The following is a 17009-nucleotide window of genomic DNA, read 5'->3' on the forward strand; positions in this document are numbered from 1 at the left end:
GGGATGTCCCTCACCTGCCACCAACCCTGACATATGAAGAATTGTAGCCTATCAGTCATTGGTTGAGACCACTGTAATGACATCCAAAGCTAAATTGCAAAATACCAACAAAAAAATATTGTATAGACTTCACATGTTTGAATAAAGTAAATAACACATATTTTCAATTGAATGGCAAAATGTGTTCTTTGCTAATAATGCTTTTTCAGTTGTATTTTCAATTGACCATCAGTCTTAAATCCTTAATCTTGAAAACTCTCTCACACACACACACACACACACACACACACACACACAGGCTATCTGATCTCACTGGCCTATAAATATATGCACACGTAAGGAAACTGGGAAACTTCAGGGAAGTCCTCAAGACAAGAGCGCCTCGTGCGGTGAAGACTGCTCGCACGCACACATTGGGAAAAGGCCCGTGGGCAGTTTCTGGGTGTGACTGCACCATTAACAAGTGTGTATCGTAGAAATTATCATAATGTACTTGTTACAATGACAGGGTAAATGCGTAAAACTAAATTAACATATTTTAATTAGGCTATAATAAAATGCCTGCGCTCCAAACTGCTTATTTCAAATTGCTTTTGAAAACAACAAACATAATTACATCATTTTACAGCATAATAGTCTTAATGGTTTTTATATGGCTAATTTAAAGAACCTATGGCAACAACATTCTAACAAATATTGTGAGTCATTTGGTCATCATGGTCACAAGAAGGCTCCACCGAAAGTAAGCTGGGTTTTTTCACCAGCTGGAAAGGTGTGCCGGGTGCCAAGAATGAAACGTCTGTGACGTCACAGCTCTACCTGAGTTTCGGGAAGGGAGTCGAAAAGGGGTGGCCTGAACTAATGGGGACAAGATTATCAGAATTGTTCTCGCATGCTTAAGAAGTATACGTGAGTCATACAGTCTACTTTTACCTGGATTGCCAAGGACATACAAATTCCAACGTTTTGGAGAATAATATTTCCCTGAAATTGATTGAGGTTCTACTTTCTCCCGGATAGAAAGTAGCCTACTTCCTGGTCACGTTCAACTGCAGGTACGTTTCGCAGCGGCCGCCTACATTTAGTTAGTTTGCAACCTTGAAATAGTTTAAAGTTCGTAACTAGATGGTTATTAGAAATCATTACTAACAATTTATCCGTGAAAAGTAGCCTATTTTACTGGTATTTCATATGTTGCTCAAATTTACAGTAAGAGCGAGCGAGGGGTTGCAACTAAGCATCAACAAAAGTCAAAGGTTTATCACAACAAAAGCCAGTAAAGTCATTGCTTTACTGTAAATGTCATTTTATGGTTATGGTTTTTGGGTAAGTTAATGTAGGAACATTGGACATGGCTTTATTTCCATACTCAACAGACCTGTGAAACATGTCCTGCAGACACAACAGGAGTATCATAAAACCAACCATGATTATGTACTTAGTGGCCCAAGTCTGTTTTGAATCTTGATAGCCATGTAATCTTGGTCATCATGTGAGTGCCTGCCTCAATCAAGATGTGCCAGCTAAATCATGACCGTACAGCTCACTGTTTTCTTAGTACAGTTTACGTTTACGTTTTTACGTTTTTTTTAACGTTTTTAAATATCTTGGTCAGGATATCCATATAAGTATACCATATGGATAGTAGATATCTAACCCTCCCATGGTGGCCTCCTCCCCAGATTGAAAGCATGGCGGTGACCCCACGGCGTGTTCGGCTCAAGCCCTGGCTAGTGGCCCAGGTGGACAGTGGGCTCTACCCAGGTCTGGTGTGGATCGATCGAGACAACAAGCGCTTCAGGGTCCCCTGGAAACACGCTACGCGCCACACCCCCCAGCATGAGGAAGAGAACACAATCTTTAAGGTTAGTAAAGCAGATATCTGTTACAGCTTGTGAAACAATACATGTAGGTCAGTGGTCACCAACCTTTTCTGAGCTGAGATCACTTTCTGAGTCAAAATGCAGGCTGAGATCTACTGCTCAGAATAAAAAAAAATGTAAAACATTACTTAAAAAAGGTATTCTTCATCTGTCCCCTCTCTCCTTGTATCAGGCCTGGGCAGTGGAGACAGGAAAGTTCCAGGAGGGTATTGATGACCCTGACCCTGCCAAGTGGAAAGCCCAGCTCCGCTGTGCCCTCAACAAGAGCAGAGAGTTCAACCTTGTCTACGATGGCACCAAAGAAGTCCCCATGAACCCCCTGAAGATCTACGATGTCTGTGACATCCCACAGCCCCTCAGTAACCCAGGTAAATGTCCATGGATGACATACAAATACAGTACCAGTCAAAAGTTTGGACACACCGACTCATTCCAGGGTTTTTCTTTATTTGTACTATTTTCTACATTGTACAATAATAGTGAAGACATCAAAACTATGAAATAACACGCATGGAATCATGTAGTAACCTAAAAAGTGTTAAACAAATCAAAATATATTTTAGATTTGACATTCTTCAAAGTAGCCACCACCCCTTTGCCTTGATGACAGCTTTGCACACTCTTGACATTCTATCAACCAAATTCATGAGGTAGTCACCTGGAATGCATTTCAATTAACAGGTGTGCCTTGTTAAAAGTTAATTTGTGGAATTTCTTTCCTTCTTAATGTGTTTGAGCCAATCAGTTGTGTTGTAACAAGGTAGTGTTTTTATACAGAAGATAGCCCTATTTGGTAAAATACCAAGTCCATATTATGGTTAGAACAGCTCAAATAAGCAAATCATTACTTTAAGACATGAAGGTAACAATCTGGAAAATGTCAAGAACTTTTGAAAGTTTATTCAAGTGCAGTAGCAAAAATCATCAAGCCCTATGATGAAACTGGCTCTCATGAGGACTGCCACAAGAAAGGAAGTCCCAGAGTTACCTCTGCTACCTCATGAAGCTCCTTGATAGAATGCAAAGGTTGGCTACTTTGAAGAATCTCAAATATAAAATAGATTTTGATTTGTTTAACACTTTTTAGGTTACTACATGATTCCATATGTGTTATTTCATACTTTTGATGTCTTCACTATTATTCTACAATGTAGAAAATAGTAAAAAATAAAGAAAAACTCTTGAATTACTTTAATTGACATTTTTTAAAGTACAGTTTAACAACAATGATGTTAGTCAATTTTATGTATTTAAAAAAAACATTTTATTTAACTAGGCAAGTCAGTTAAGAACAATTTATTATTTAAAATGATGGCCAATGGTAGCAGCTTTGAAGCTTAGATTGGGATTTGGAATCCCTTGCTCTTTTTTCATTTTCTCTTCATCTCTCTCACATCAGGATCCTCAGACTCTGGGTCCTGGACGCCAAATGACTGTGATGAAGATGAACCAGATACTCCAGAGCCCCTTCCTCCTTATCCAACATCCAATGGTTAGTCATGTCAATTATCTCTTATCTCTCTTATTTGTCCCTCACTAATACTGTTTTTCTGTGATGTTTACCATGTCATTTGTCCTAAACCACACAACAGATCAGATCTAGCATCCAGATAATGTTTTCCAGTTTGCTTGGTCCAAAAACAACTGCCTAGTGCCCTTTTGTCTGTCTTACCCCTTGTTTTGATATCAATATCCCTGTATTGTTTTTGACATGTCATCTAATCATGCTTTGTTTTCCCCTGTAACGACCAGGCACCAGCCCCACTCTAATGTGGTCTCCTCCGGGGTCAGTATCACCCCTCCACCCCCCCAGCTGCCCCCCATCAGTTGAAGTGTGGCCCAAAGAGGAGGTTAAGCCGTGGCCAAAAGAGGAGCCTTTGGATGTGGAGATGCAGCCCTCCCCTGAGGAGATGGCGCCCCCTCCTCCACTTGACATGCCTTCCCCTCCCATGCCTGACATGATGTTCGCCTCGCCAGAGATGTGGATCAGCTCCTTGCCCAGTGAGTACACTACTACACACTAACTCCTCCATTAGATAAATATAGGACTGCATACATTGATTGTATATAGTATCACAGGAGTTTACTAATACAGACCAACTAATAAGAGTACCTCTCTTATTAAATCTACATGTGTTTTTTGTCTCTTTCTCCCTCAGTGACAGACCTGGAGGTGCAGTTCCAGTACCGGGGTAAGGAGGTGTGTCCAGCCATGACAGTCAGTAATCCCCAGGGCTGCAGGCTGTTTTACGGGGACCTGGGCCCCATGGTCAACCAGGAAGAGCTGTTTGGCCCTATCAGCCTGGAGCAGCTGAGGTTCCCCTCTACCGAGCACATCGCCAACGACAAGCAGAGGGTCTTCACCAACCGCCTGCTGGACGTCATGGACCGAGGCCTCATCCTGGAGGTCAGTGGCCATGACATCTATGCCGTCCGCCTCTGCCAGTGCAAGGTGTACTGGTCAGGCCCCTGTGCACCCAACCCCAATGCACCCAACCTCATAGAGAGGCAGAGGAAGGTTAAGCTGTTCTGTCTGGAGTCGTTTCTTAGCGGTAAGTACTGACTCCGATCCTACTGACCATTTTAGCATAGATGGACTCTAACCTTCTTACAGCAACAATGTTTTATACCACTCTTCTCAAAGCTTCTTGCTTATCGATATTTATATATTCTATTAGGCTGGGCCCTTAGGAGGTAGTGTGATAGTAGGGCATGTACTGAGTGGACAAAACATTAGGAACACCTGTACTTTCCCTGACAGACTTACCAGGTGAAAGCCATGATCCCTTATTGATGTCACTTGTTAAAACCACGTCAATCAGTGTAGATGAAGGGGAGGAGACAGGTTAAATATGTATTTTTAAGCCTTGAGACAATTGAGACAAAGATTGTGTATGTGTGTCATTTAGAGGGTAAATGGGCAAGACAAAATATTGAAGTGCCTTTGAACAGGTATTAGGTAGTAGGTGCCAGGCACAATGGTTGGAGTGTGTCAAGAACTGCAACGCTGCTGGTTTTTTCATGCTCAACAGTTTCCTGTGTGTATCAAGAATGGTCCACCATCTAAAGGACATCCAGCCAACTTGACACAACTGTGGGAAGAATTGGAGTCAACAAGGGCCAGCATCCCTGTGGAATGCTTTCAACACCTTGTAGAGTCCATGCCCTGACGAATTGAGGCTGTTCTGAGGGCAAAAGGGGATGCAACTCAATATTAGGAAGGTGTTCTAAAGTTTGCTATGTGATGTGATTGTTTGTGATTGTTTGATGTGTGCAGGTGTAATAGCCCATCAGAGGGGCCAGTCGGCCAGCCTTCCTCAGTTCGACATCAACCTGTGCTTTGGAGAGGAGTGGCCTGACAGCAGACCCAGGGAGAGGAAGCTCATCATGGTGCAGGTATGAGACGGTGCAGGCAATGATTCATAGAAAACGAATGAAACATTTGTTTTTCATTGTTTTAACATTTGTGTTTTGCTGTTGAGTCCCTTCACTGTAACTGACTCGTCTTTGGCCCTCTGCTCCCACCCAGATCATCCCTGTGGTAGCACGTATGATCACTGAGATGTTCTCAGGTGACTGCATGCGCTCCTTCGACAGCGGCAGCGTCCGCCTGCAGATCTCCATCCCGGACATCAAGGACAACATCGTTACCCACCTGAAGCAGCTGTACCGCCTGCTGCAGACCCACCAGGGCCAGGAGGGCTGGCCTCAGGCTCTGCCCCTGGGGGCTGGTATGAGCCTGCCCCAGGCCCTGCACGCCCAGTGAAGCTACCCAGTCCACCATGGCCCTACCAGGCCAGTCAGTCTCATACACAGCTCTGTCTGGACACTGTCTCCTTACTGCTGCCTCTACTGCTGGGTTATGTGAAGACCTGTCGTCAGCAAGCTAGTACTTATGTTTATAGAGGCTGTTAATCCGAATAGGAAAAGGGAGAGGGATTGATTCAATTTAGCCTTTTCCCTTTCTTTTGCTATTATGTTCTCTGAGAGGAGCCATGTATATATTGTGGTAAATGCTGCTAAACAGGCACTGTAAGACTACTACTGTGGCAGTCAGTAAAACATGGATAGTGTCTGTCTGCAGTTGTAAAGCCCCGTGGCCTTGTACTCAATATAGGCAGAATTAGAGGAGCATTGGATGGCATTATGGGCAAAAGTCCTGTCAGCTGCAAGGCAACATTGAACATAGTCAATGAGTTACAGGCATAACCCTTGACCCCATGTTACAAAATACCAGTCAGTTATCAAGCTGTGTCCTGGTCCTTGTTGCTCATGTCATTTTGTCTACTACCTGTATTTAACCCATGAAGAATATGTTTGAGTGCTAAAGGCAGATATTTATATATTTTTTTCTTTTGGAGAAAAAACATGCAAGTGGTTAATCCATTATGTGAACTTTTATGATACACACTTTAATAGTTATTTCCTTTCTATTGGTTATTATACATTTGTATCTCATCATGACTGCTGAGATCCATTCTAACTGTTCCTGCAAGATATATCCTATACCCTTTACTGGTTTGTTTATGCTAATACTAGTAGATAAGATCAGGTCAAGGTAGAGGATTCGGTGAACCAAATGGATTGTTTATTTTCTGATAGACCTTATCACCATGTATAGCCTCCATTTATAATTTTATGGAATTTAAACCATATGTTTTGGTCCATGAAATTAGTATAAGTGGTGTCGCTGCACTTTTGAGAGTAAATGGAGTCTTATGCTTAGATAGCATTTCATTTTTCAATACCTTTTATCCTAATGATTTGTATATATTTTGAAAAACGCCCATAACTAGGCAAGTGATCAGATTTTTTTTAAATGAAGGGAATCCGAAATGAAATGTATTCAGTAATGAAAAAGGGTTTCATTCAAATTGACAGTTATACCTGCAAGTGTTTTATTCACTGGTATTTTGTCAGTTTTACTGTCTAGTTATTAAAGTGGTTGTGTGTTAATATACTGACACCATATGTATTTGATTATTATAGAAGGATGAAACACATATGCATGAACATGATGCAGTAACCATAAAATGCATTAGAAATACACATTTACTTCAAGATTACATTTTCAATGGATGCTAAATATCCTTCGCTATAATGTTGACTGAGCTATACAGAAAACATTTAAAAGTAAAATGCAATAAACATATTTCCCAAAACTCTCAGAGCAAGTTCTTCAGAGTTTTGTCCAGTTCCCAGGTCTTGTCATATGGGCCTATGGCAATGCTGAGGTAATGTCATAGAGATACTTCTCTGTGTGTTCTTGAAGTACTTGGTAAAGGTCCCACAGCTGTTTCCTTCTTGTGGGGATATCGGCCAATAACAACGTCAAAATGGCTGCCACGTGACTACCAGGAACAGAGACAGCAGGATAAACCAGGGACAACAGCGTCTCTTGTTGGAAAAAAAGGACGATTCCATCAGTATCAAGATAATATAGGACTAAAAGCAAGCAGAGCCAATAAACATGTTGGAGACATACAGCATGAAGCCAGGTTGACAAACATTGACATAAATGTTTCTTCCTAGGTTTTGGCCTTTCAAGGGAGTTTTTTCTAGCCACCGTGCTTCTACACCTGCATTGCTTGCTGTTTGGGGTTTTAGGCTGGGTTTCTGTACAGCACTTTGAGATATCAGCTGATGTAAGAAGGGCTATATAAATTGATTTGATACGCTGGTGCTCTGGGTTTGACATGACTAAGATGAGAAAGTGAATTGTAGACATATTCGGACCTCACCTATGGATGTTGGTTTCCATCATGCTTTGCTTTATGTTGCTGTGGTGTGACATAGCTGGATGAATCTGCTCATCTAAGGGATGCTCTAGTGATGAGTTTAACACATTTATAGACCAATAAATATCATGGTTAAAATAGAAGTTGAAACTCCTTTACCTACTACTACAGTAACACAATCCAACAGTTTTTTTCTGCAAGTGGGTGTGTAATATACTACACTTACGGAGTCCTGTTGCCGTCCTTTGACAATCTCCTGCTGTTTCTTGGTGTCTTCCTGCTGCAGGTGTGCAGGTTGTGCTCTAGAAGGCTCATGTTAAGATGGAGCTCAGCCTCAGTGCTGCAGCAGCTGGCTTTTCAGGGGCCTCCTGTCCTATCACTCCCTGGATGGATGCACAGGGAAATACATGATGGTACTGTATGTAGATATCTTATGTCACTCTAACAACAGGTCAGTGCTGTGTGTGTGTGGGGGGGGGGGGATTCTCATGAAACCAGTTTTAACCATGTCAGTAGCAAATTGAGTTACAAAACAATGATGGATCTGCAAAAGTCGACTAACATTCTAAAGACTAAGATGCCTAGTTTATGGCACGGTGTCTTATTTTAAATATGTGGTACATTTTCGCCTAAAGTTTGTACATTTTCACTCCAAATTATCATTACCAAAATGCGTCTGTCACGGTCGTCCTCCTCTTCATCTGAAGAGGAGAGGCGAAAAGGATCAGAGGACCAATATGCGGCGTGGTAAGTGTCCATGGTAAATCTTTAATAAAGAAAGTACTGAACACTGAAAACTATACAAAACCAGTAAACAAAATAACAACCGTGAAGCTAATCATATGGACTGTGCTGAAACAAGCCATCAACATAGACAATCACCCACAAACAAACAGTGCAACCCAGGCTACCTAAGTATGATTCTCAATCAGAGACAACTAATGACAACTGCCTCTGATTGAGAACCATACTAGGCCGAAACAAAGAAATGCCCCAAAACATAGAAAAACAAACATAGACTGCCCACCCAACTCACGCCCTGACCATACTAAATACATTTTTAAAAAAGGAAATAAAGGTCAGAACGTGACAGCGTCCGGATTCAATTCTCGTGTAATTTTATGCAATTTTACTTTAGAGAAACCCAGCTTATTTGAATAAAACACAAAAAGTGTGTCCATAAATCATAATAAGGCTATACTAATTTAACTTTAATATTAAACTATTATATAGTAGTTTTAACTATAATAACATTAAACTGGAATATTTATTATGTAAAAACACAGTGTTTGTGAACATTTGTCATCAACATAACACTTTTTCAAGTTCCTGTAAAAACTCCAAATAGTTTATAAATTCACCCATGGGATTCCCAAACATTTTCAATCAGGCAATGGGAACATCCCACGCCCCCCACGTCTATTTCCATGGGCACAAGCAATGTTTTTCCAGGTTTTAAAGCTTATTTCCTGCAATTCTCCATATTTTGTTATGAGAACATTTTGCAATTTTAAAGCTAATTCTCTTGCAATTCTATACATTTTGCTATGCCTTTTGCCATGTCTAATGTGTATTTATGTGATATTTGAGTGACTCAAACATTGTAACACAAACTATGGGCTTGTGCCTTTTTGCTAATACAACATGGCGCATCCCACAGTTTGGGTACCACTGATCTAGAGGAGTAGTTATTAGATGAGCACAAGATAATTTAATATATTCCCTTATATGCATTCAGAATGAGGTTCTTATACTCAAACACCCCCGTTACCCCATTTGACCTTCTCATTACCGAAACGGCTAAAAAGCCCAAATTGGAAAAAAGTCAGAGGACCATAACCTTACAACCATGGTAGCATGAATAGACTTCAGTGGTGGGGTCAATTTTTTGCTGACTCATAATGTCTGTCTCATATTATTTGCACATTAAACTAAGGGCATCTCATTACTAAAACACACATTCCTCAATACCATGTTATTTTCAGGTCCATTTCGGTAATGAGAACCATAATATCGGTAATGATAATACGGTCATTCTAATGTATAGTCAATGGGTGTGCTATGCTGGGAACTTATTTACTAGGATAAGTCATCTATGACTTTTTAAACACCAGTTATTTGATTAAGAAAGATTTGTCAAGAAATAATAAACCCCATTTAATTTACTTAAAGCCATAATTTGGAGTTTGTTTCAGCAAAGAGCAACCCCGCCATTTAAAGGAGGATATCCCCCATTTTGACATGTGTAACTGTTTTCATACTTATCTGTAATGCTGTTTGATATCCGAAGACAGCTTTTAGATACTTTATAGGCATATATTATTGTGTTATGTCATTTGCCCATTCAATCCAGAAATACATATATATATGTGTGTGTGTGTGTACCTCGAGCTGGCTCTGTAATATGTTTATATTGTCTATGTTCTGCACCAGAGACTTCCTCATCTGGGTGCATTTGATCCTCTCCTCCTCATAGCGCTCTCTCCACTGTGATGACTGAACCTGTGCTGACTGCAGTGCCATCTGGGGACACACAAAATACACATGCGGTGAAACTGTCCTAAGATGTCCCTTCTTATTAATTCGAAATCTCTTATTTCTCAAATGGAGTCACAAAAATGTAATTAATCATTGACTGTAATAGAACACAGTGCTATTTTGCGTGATCCAGAATGCAGCCCTGTCTGACCCCTTACCTCCAGGCTGTGAGCCCTGTCCTGGGCCTTGTTAGTCTGGTCAGTGACCCTCTGGAGCACGGCTACAGCCATCTCCTCCACCTCCTGCCTCTGCTGCTCTGACTGTAGCAGTAGCATCTTGGCTCCATCCCTAGACAGCAAAATGATGATTGCTCTTTGTGATTTCAGCCTGGTGGCGATTTTGTATGAGCCATATACTGTAAGTAATAGGTACAGACGGTGTTCCTGAACACACCTGTCCACAGATCCTCAGCTGTGACTCTAGTGCCCAAATCTTTCCCTTCATCTTGTCCTCTTTACAACAGATCTGTGAGGGTAGAGAAAGATGAGACGTGTGAGAGAGATGAAACATACTGACAGTCAGGTAGAAAGACCGAAAAGCAGATAACAACTAGTAGATGGTGGCAAACGCCTCCTGTGCCATTTCATTTCTCTCTGTACACTTCTCGTGTTTCTCTATCAGCTTCTCAGTGACACAATGCAGGGTAGACACACAAAATACCACAGACCACAGCTCCTCCAGTAGAATAATGGTGGAAACGCTGTGAACTCGTCTCTGAAACCACAGCCTGTCTTAAACTAGATCACTGAACCAAACACAGTATTACCTAATTTAGAGAAGTGATGGACCAGACACCTTAAGGACCCTATGTCACAACACAACAGTTGCTCAGAACATTAACCTACTGTCCAAACTTTATGGCAGTCCCTTCATGAAACAGAATATGGTACAGAAATACAGTAATTCAATGTGCATACATGAGTATGATTGTGACATGGGCAAAGGTAGAGGGACATTTGTGGACATCACATCAGTGTATAAGAGATCCAGGTCCTAACCTTCCAGACATTGTCCTGTGAGAGCAGTATAGTAGAGGTGGTGTGCTGCAGTAGAGACAGCTTCTGTTTCAGAGAATCCTCTTGCCACAGAGCCTCCTATGGAAAGAGATACACCATAATACAAGTGATGTTGAGGTTCGGACTAAAAGGTATGTCTCAATTATATGGATTGTCATTCTAGATTCAAATATGTTAGCTTCTTTGCATTAGTAAGGAGTCAGCAGAGCAGGATTCCACACCTGTACATACTCTGCAAGTTGAAGGAGGTCCTAGATAGAGGACGGAGAGAGAGACAGAGAGAGAGGGAGGGCGTTTTCACAATAAGCATAAAGTATATTCCCAACGTGGAGCAAGGAGGGAGATCATATACAGTATATTGTTATTATGGGTGGTGAACCATGTATGTCTCATACACCCACAAGAGTTCAAATATCATAACATCAACTGTACGTTGCTATGCAACACAACTGATAGTGATGTGTTTTGTCAGAATGATGAATGATAATGTAGATGGAAACTGTGACTCATTGCTGTGGCTCATATTTGAATGAGAAAAATACATTGAAATCTAGTACAGAGATCTAGTACATCAGAGTTACTTACTGCCCCATTCACGGTGATATAGCCATGCCTGTGAATGATAGGGAGTGGGGGTCAGAGGTCAAAGTGTTATACATGACAGATAAGCAGTTCAACAGATTAGTGTCTTCATGTAAAGGTCAGTCGCTTACTGTGCTTACTCTGTCTGACAGAAAGCATTCATTTGGTGGAGCTGATTGCTTACTAGGCCACTCTTCTCCTGTTGAACTACTGACAGGGAAAGAGGAAGACGATGAAGTTCACCAACAAACTCAAAGCCAAAAACACATGTTGAAATTGAAATACCAAAATAAGAGTTCTATATTTGACCTCTATCTCTGATATCCATACACTTCCTTAGTGTTGGTTTCTGTGAAGTGTGAGAGAATGTCTGTGAGAAGCCAGAGTGATGATGCCCTGTTTTGTTTTGCCCTCCACTCCCTTGTGGTGGTGAGGTGATCCACGATGCCTGATGAAACAGTTTTCCAACTGTGACACACCTTTTTTGTGTTTGACAAAACCAAATATTCCAGTATTTGTGTATAACAGACATATAATAACACAATGTCATACAGGTAATGTGTATTATTATTATGTCATATAGGTAATGTGTATTATTATGTGATACAGGTAATGTGTATTATTATGTGATACAAGTCATGTGTATTATTATGTCATACAGGTAATGTGCATTATTATGTCATACAGGTCATGTGTATTATTATGTCATACAAGTCATGTGTATTATTATGTCATACAGGTAATGTGCATTATTATGTCATACAGGTAATGTGCATTATTATGTCATACAGGTAATGTGCATTATTATGTCATACAGGTCATGTGTATTATTATGTCACATGGCTAATGTGTATATATGGTTCTCATATATGCAGTGCATTTAGCTTTGAGCTGAGATAAATTAAGAAAGAAAGCATGACTTTCGGTATGAATTAAATTAAAGAAATGAAGCGTGACATTCAAACACCTGCGGTATAAAGTCCTACTTTATGTATGTGAAGCTTCACCATAATCAGAAACTAGCTGAAGTGTACGGGAAGGCTGCTGAGAAGCCTGCTGACTCAAAGCTGAGAGACGGATCACTAACAACATCAGAAACACCAGGAGGCAGATACATGACCAAAATCACAAAACATGAAGCCTTGTGAGTGTGATCATAGGAGTAGCAAAAACAAACCTGAACACATTCAATGAAGCTAACAGCCTATTGTCTCTCTATCGTCTCAACGTCTGTCTTCTTTGAATTCACTAACTGTTACTTCTGACTCTCTTTTCAACAGGAAATGAGAGAAACCACACTGCTGTTCCTCTATAATGACCCCTCACATTGCATCCTCACACTGGCATCACAAATGGGAAAAGCATAAGAGAAGTGACAGTGGTAGGAAACTCACATTTTGAGATGTGGTGTGGGAGAGTTGTAGGTCTGCAGAATGTAGTGGTACTGTGGCAAGTGATAAGCCCAAGCTTAAGAAGAGGGGTGGGGGGGTATGATTAACGAGACGTGGTGTGATCATAACAACGTACAGGAACTCAAGTCCTTCTGTTCACCTGACTTAGAATTCCTCACGATCAAATCTCGACCGCATTATCTACCAAGATAATTCTCTTCGATTATAATCAAAGCCGCATATATTCCCCCCCCCAAGCAGACACATCGATGGCCCTGAACAAACTTTATTTAACTCTATGCAAACTGGAAACCACATATCCTGAGGCTGCATTCATTGTAGCTGGGAATTTTAACAAGGCTAATCTGAAAACAAGACTCCCTAAATCTATCAGCATATCGATTGTGCTACCAGGGCTGGTAAAACCCTGGATCATTGTTATTCTAACTTCCGCAACGCATATAAGGCCCTCCCCCGCCCTCCTTTCGGAAAAGCTGACCATGACTCCATTTAGTTGCTCCCTGCCTATAGACAGAAACTAAAACAGGAAGCTCCCGCGCTCAGGTCTGTTCAACGCTGGTCTGACCAATCTGATTCCACGCTTCAAGATTGCTTCGATCACATGGATTGGGATATGTTCCGCACTGCGTCAAACAACAACATTGACGAATACGCTGATTCAGTGAGCGAGTTTATTAGCAAGTGCATCGGCGATGTCGTACCCATAGCAACTATTAAAACATTCCCAAACCAGAAACAGTGGATTGATGGCAGCATTCGCGCAAAACTGAAAGCACGAACCACTGCATTTAACCAGGGCAAAGTGACCAGAAACATGGCCGAAAACAAACAGTGTAGCGATTCCCTCTGCAAGGCAATCAAACAAGCTAAGCGTCAGTACAGAGACAAAGTAGAGTCGCAATACAACGGCTCAGACACAAGAGGTATGTGGCAGGGTCTACAGTCAATCACGGATTACAAAAAGAAAACCAGCCCCGTTGCGGACCAGGATGTGTTGCTCCCAGACAGACTAAACAACTTCTTTACTCGCTTTGAGGACAATACAGTGCCACTGACACGGCCCGCTACCAAAACCTGCGGACTCTCCTTCACTGCAGCCGACGTGAGGAAAACATTTAAACGTGTTAACCCTCGCAAGGCTGCAGGCCCAGACGGCATCCCCAACCGCGTCCTCAGAGCATGCGCAGACCAGCTGGCTGGTGTGTTTACGGACATATTCAATCAATCCTTATCCCAGTCTGCTTTTCCCACATGCTTCAAGAGGGCCACCATTGTTCCTGTTCCCAAGAAAGCTAAGGTAACTGAGCTAAACGACTACCGCCCCGTAGCACTCACTTCCATCATCATGAAGTGCTTTGAGAGACTAGTCAAGGACCACATCACCTCCACCCTACCTGACACCCTAGACCCACTCCAATTTGCTTACCGCCCCAATAGGTCCACAGACAACGCAATCGCAACCACGCTGCACACTGCCCTAACCCATCTGGACAAGAGGAATACCTATGTGAGAATGATGTTCATTGATTACAGCTCAGCATTTAACACCATAGCATTCTCCAAACTCGTCATCCAGCGTCTCGACCCTGGGTCTCGACCCCGCCCTGTGCAACTGGGTACTGGACTTCCTGACGGGCCGCCCCCCCAGGTGGTGAGGGTAGGTAACAACATCTCCACCCCGCTGATCCTCAACACTGGGGCACCACAGGGGTGCGTTCTGAGCCCTCTCCTGTACTCCCTGTTCACCCACGACTGCGTGGCCATGCACGCCTCCAACTCAATCATCAAGTTTGCAGACGACACTACAGTGGTAGGCTTGATTACCAACAACGACGAGATGGCCTACAGGGAGGAGGTGAGGGCCCTCGGAGTGTAGTGTCAGGAAAATAACCTCACACTCAACGTCAACAAAACAAAGGAGATGATCGTGGACTTCAGGAAACAGCAGAGGGAGCACCCCCCTATCCACATTGATTGGACAGTAGTGGAGAGGGTAGTAAGTTTTAAGTTCCTCGGCGTACACATCACGGACAAACTGAATTGGTCCACCCACACAGACAGCGTGGTGAAGAAGGCGCAGCAGCGCCTCTTCAACCTCAGGAGGCTGAAGAAATTCGGCTTGTCACCAAATGCACTCACAAACTTTTACAGATGCACAATCGAGAGCATCCTGTCGTGCTGTATCACTGCCTGGTATGGCAACTGCTCCGCCCACAACCGTAAGGCTCTCCAGAGGGTAGTGAGGTCTGCACAACGGATCACCGGGGGCAAACTTCCTGACCTCCAGGACACCTACACCACCCGATGTCACAGAAAGGCCATAAAGATCATCAAGGACAACAACCACCCGAGCCACTGCCTGTTCAACCCGCCATCATCCAGAAGGCGAGGTCAGTACAGGTGCATCAAAGCAGGGGCAGAGAGACTGAAAAACTGCTTATATTTCAAGGCCACCAGACTGTTAAACAGCCCCCACTAACATTGAGTGGCTGCTGCCAACATACTGACTCAAATCCAGCCACTTTAATAATTGAAAAATGTATGTAAAAAATGTATCACTAGCAACTTTAAACAATGCCACTTAATACAATGTTTACATACCCTACATTACTCATCTCATATGTATATACTGTACTCTATACCATCTACTGCATCTTGCCATCTTTATGTAATACATGTATCACTAGCCACTTTAAACAATGCCACTTTATATGCTTACATACCCTACATTACTCATCTCATATGTATATACTGTACTCGATACCATCTACTGCATCTTGCCTATGTCGCTCTGTACCATCACTCATTCATATATTTTTATGTACATATTATTCATCCCTTTACACTTGTGTGTATAAGATAGTTGTTGTGAAATTGTTAGGTTAGATTACTCGTTGGTTATTACTGCATTACTCACATTAACATCTGCTAACCATGTGTATGTGACAAATACATTTTATTTGAAGGTATTTGTTTAGAATATATACAAACTTTGAGCCACATTTCCCAATTCCAGGTTGTTCTCAACTGACTCTGATGTACAGTGCATTTGGAAAGTATTCAGACCCCTTGACTTTTTCCACATTTATTATTATTATTTATTGTAAAATTGATAAAAAAAACAAAATAATCCTCATTAATCTACACACAATACCCCATAATGGCAAAGCAAAAAGAGGTTTTTAGAAAGTTTTGCAAATAGATAAAAATTTGAAAACTGAAATCTGTCCCGAAGCCACTCCTGTGTTGTCTTGGCTGTGTGCTTATGGTTATTGTCCTGTTGGAAGGTGAACCTTCCCCTCAGTCTGATGTCCCAGTCTGAGGTCCTGAGCGCTCTGGAGCAGGTTTTCATCAAGGATCTCTCTGTACTTTGCTACGTTCATCTTTCCCTCGATCCTGACTAGTCTCTCGGTCCCTGCCGCTGAAAAACATCCCCACAGCATGATTCTGCCTACACCATACTTCACCGTAGGGATGGTGCCAGGTTTCCTCCAGACATGACAATTGGCATTCAGGCATTCAATCTTGGTTTCATCTTGTTTTTCATGGTCTGAGTTCTTTAGGTGCCTTTTGTCATACTCCAAGTGGGCTGTCATGTGCCTTTTACTGAGGAGTGACCTCCGTCTGGCCACTCTACCATAAAGGCCTGATTGGTGGAGTGCTGCAGAGATGGTTGTCCTTTTGAAAGGTTCTCACTTCTCCACAGAGGAACTCTGGAGCTCTGTCCCGATTGCTAAGTTTGGATGGGCGGCCTGCTCCAGGATGGTTCCAAACTTCTTCCATTTAAGAATGTTGGAGGCCACTGTGTTCTTGGGGACCTTCAATGCTGCAGAAATATTT

General features: G+C 42.1%; 1 protein-coding gene and 1 pseudogene across 1 annotated transcript; one reads left to right on the forward strand and one right to left on the reverse strand.

Annotated features, from left to right (window-relative positions):
* The first annotated feature begins 783 nt into the window (after positions 1-783).
* On the forward strand, positions 784-7045 carry LOC139371098 (interferon regulatory factor 6-like). The gene is made up of 8 exons (XM_071111165.1): positions 784-1055; positions 1683-1865; positions 2056-2251; positions 3283-3375; positions 3636-3884; positions 4043-4435; positions 5161-5279; positions 5413-7045. Exons 2-8 carry the CDS (start codon positions 1692-1694, stop codon positions 5647-5649), a joined length of 1461 nt encoding a protein of 486 aa, XP_070967266.1. The 5' UTR covers positions 784-1055; positions 1683-1691; the 3' UTR covers positions 5650-7045.
* LOC139369457 (TRAF3-interacting JNK-activating modulator-like) lies at positions 6046-16552 on the reverse strand (annotated as a pseudogene).
* Positions 16553-17009: the final 457 nt, after the last annotated feature.

This window comes from Oncorhynchus clarkii, chromosome 17, assembly GCF_045791955.1.
Source record: "Oncorhynchus clarkii lewisi isolate Uvic-CL-2024 chromosome 17, UVic_Ocla_1.0, whole genome shotgun sequence".
Classification (NCBI taxonomy): Eukaryota; Metazoa; Chordata; class Actinopteri; order Salmoniformes; family Salmonidae; genus Oncorhynchus; species Oncorhynchus clarkii.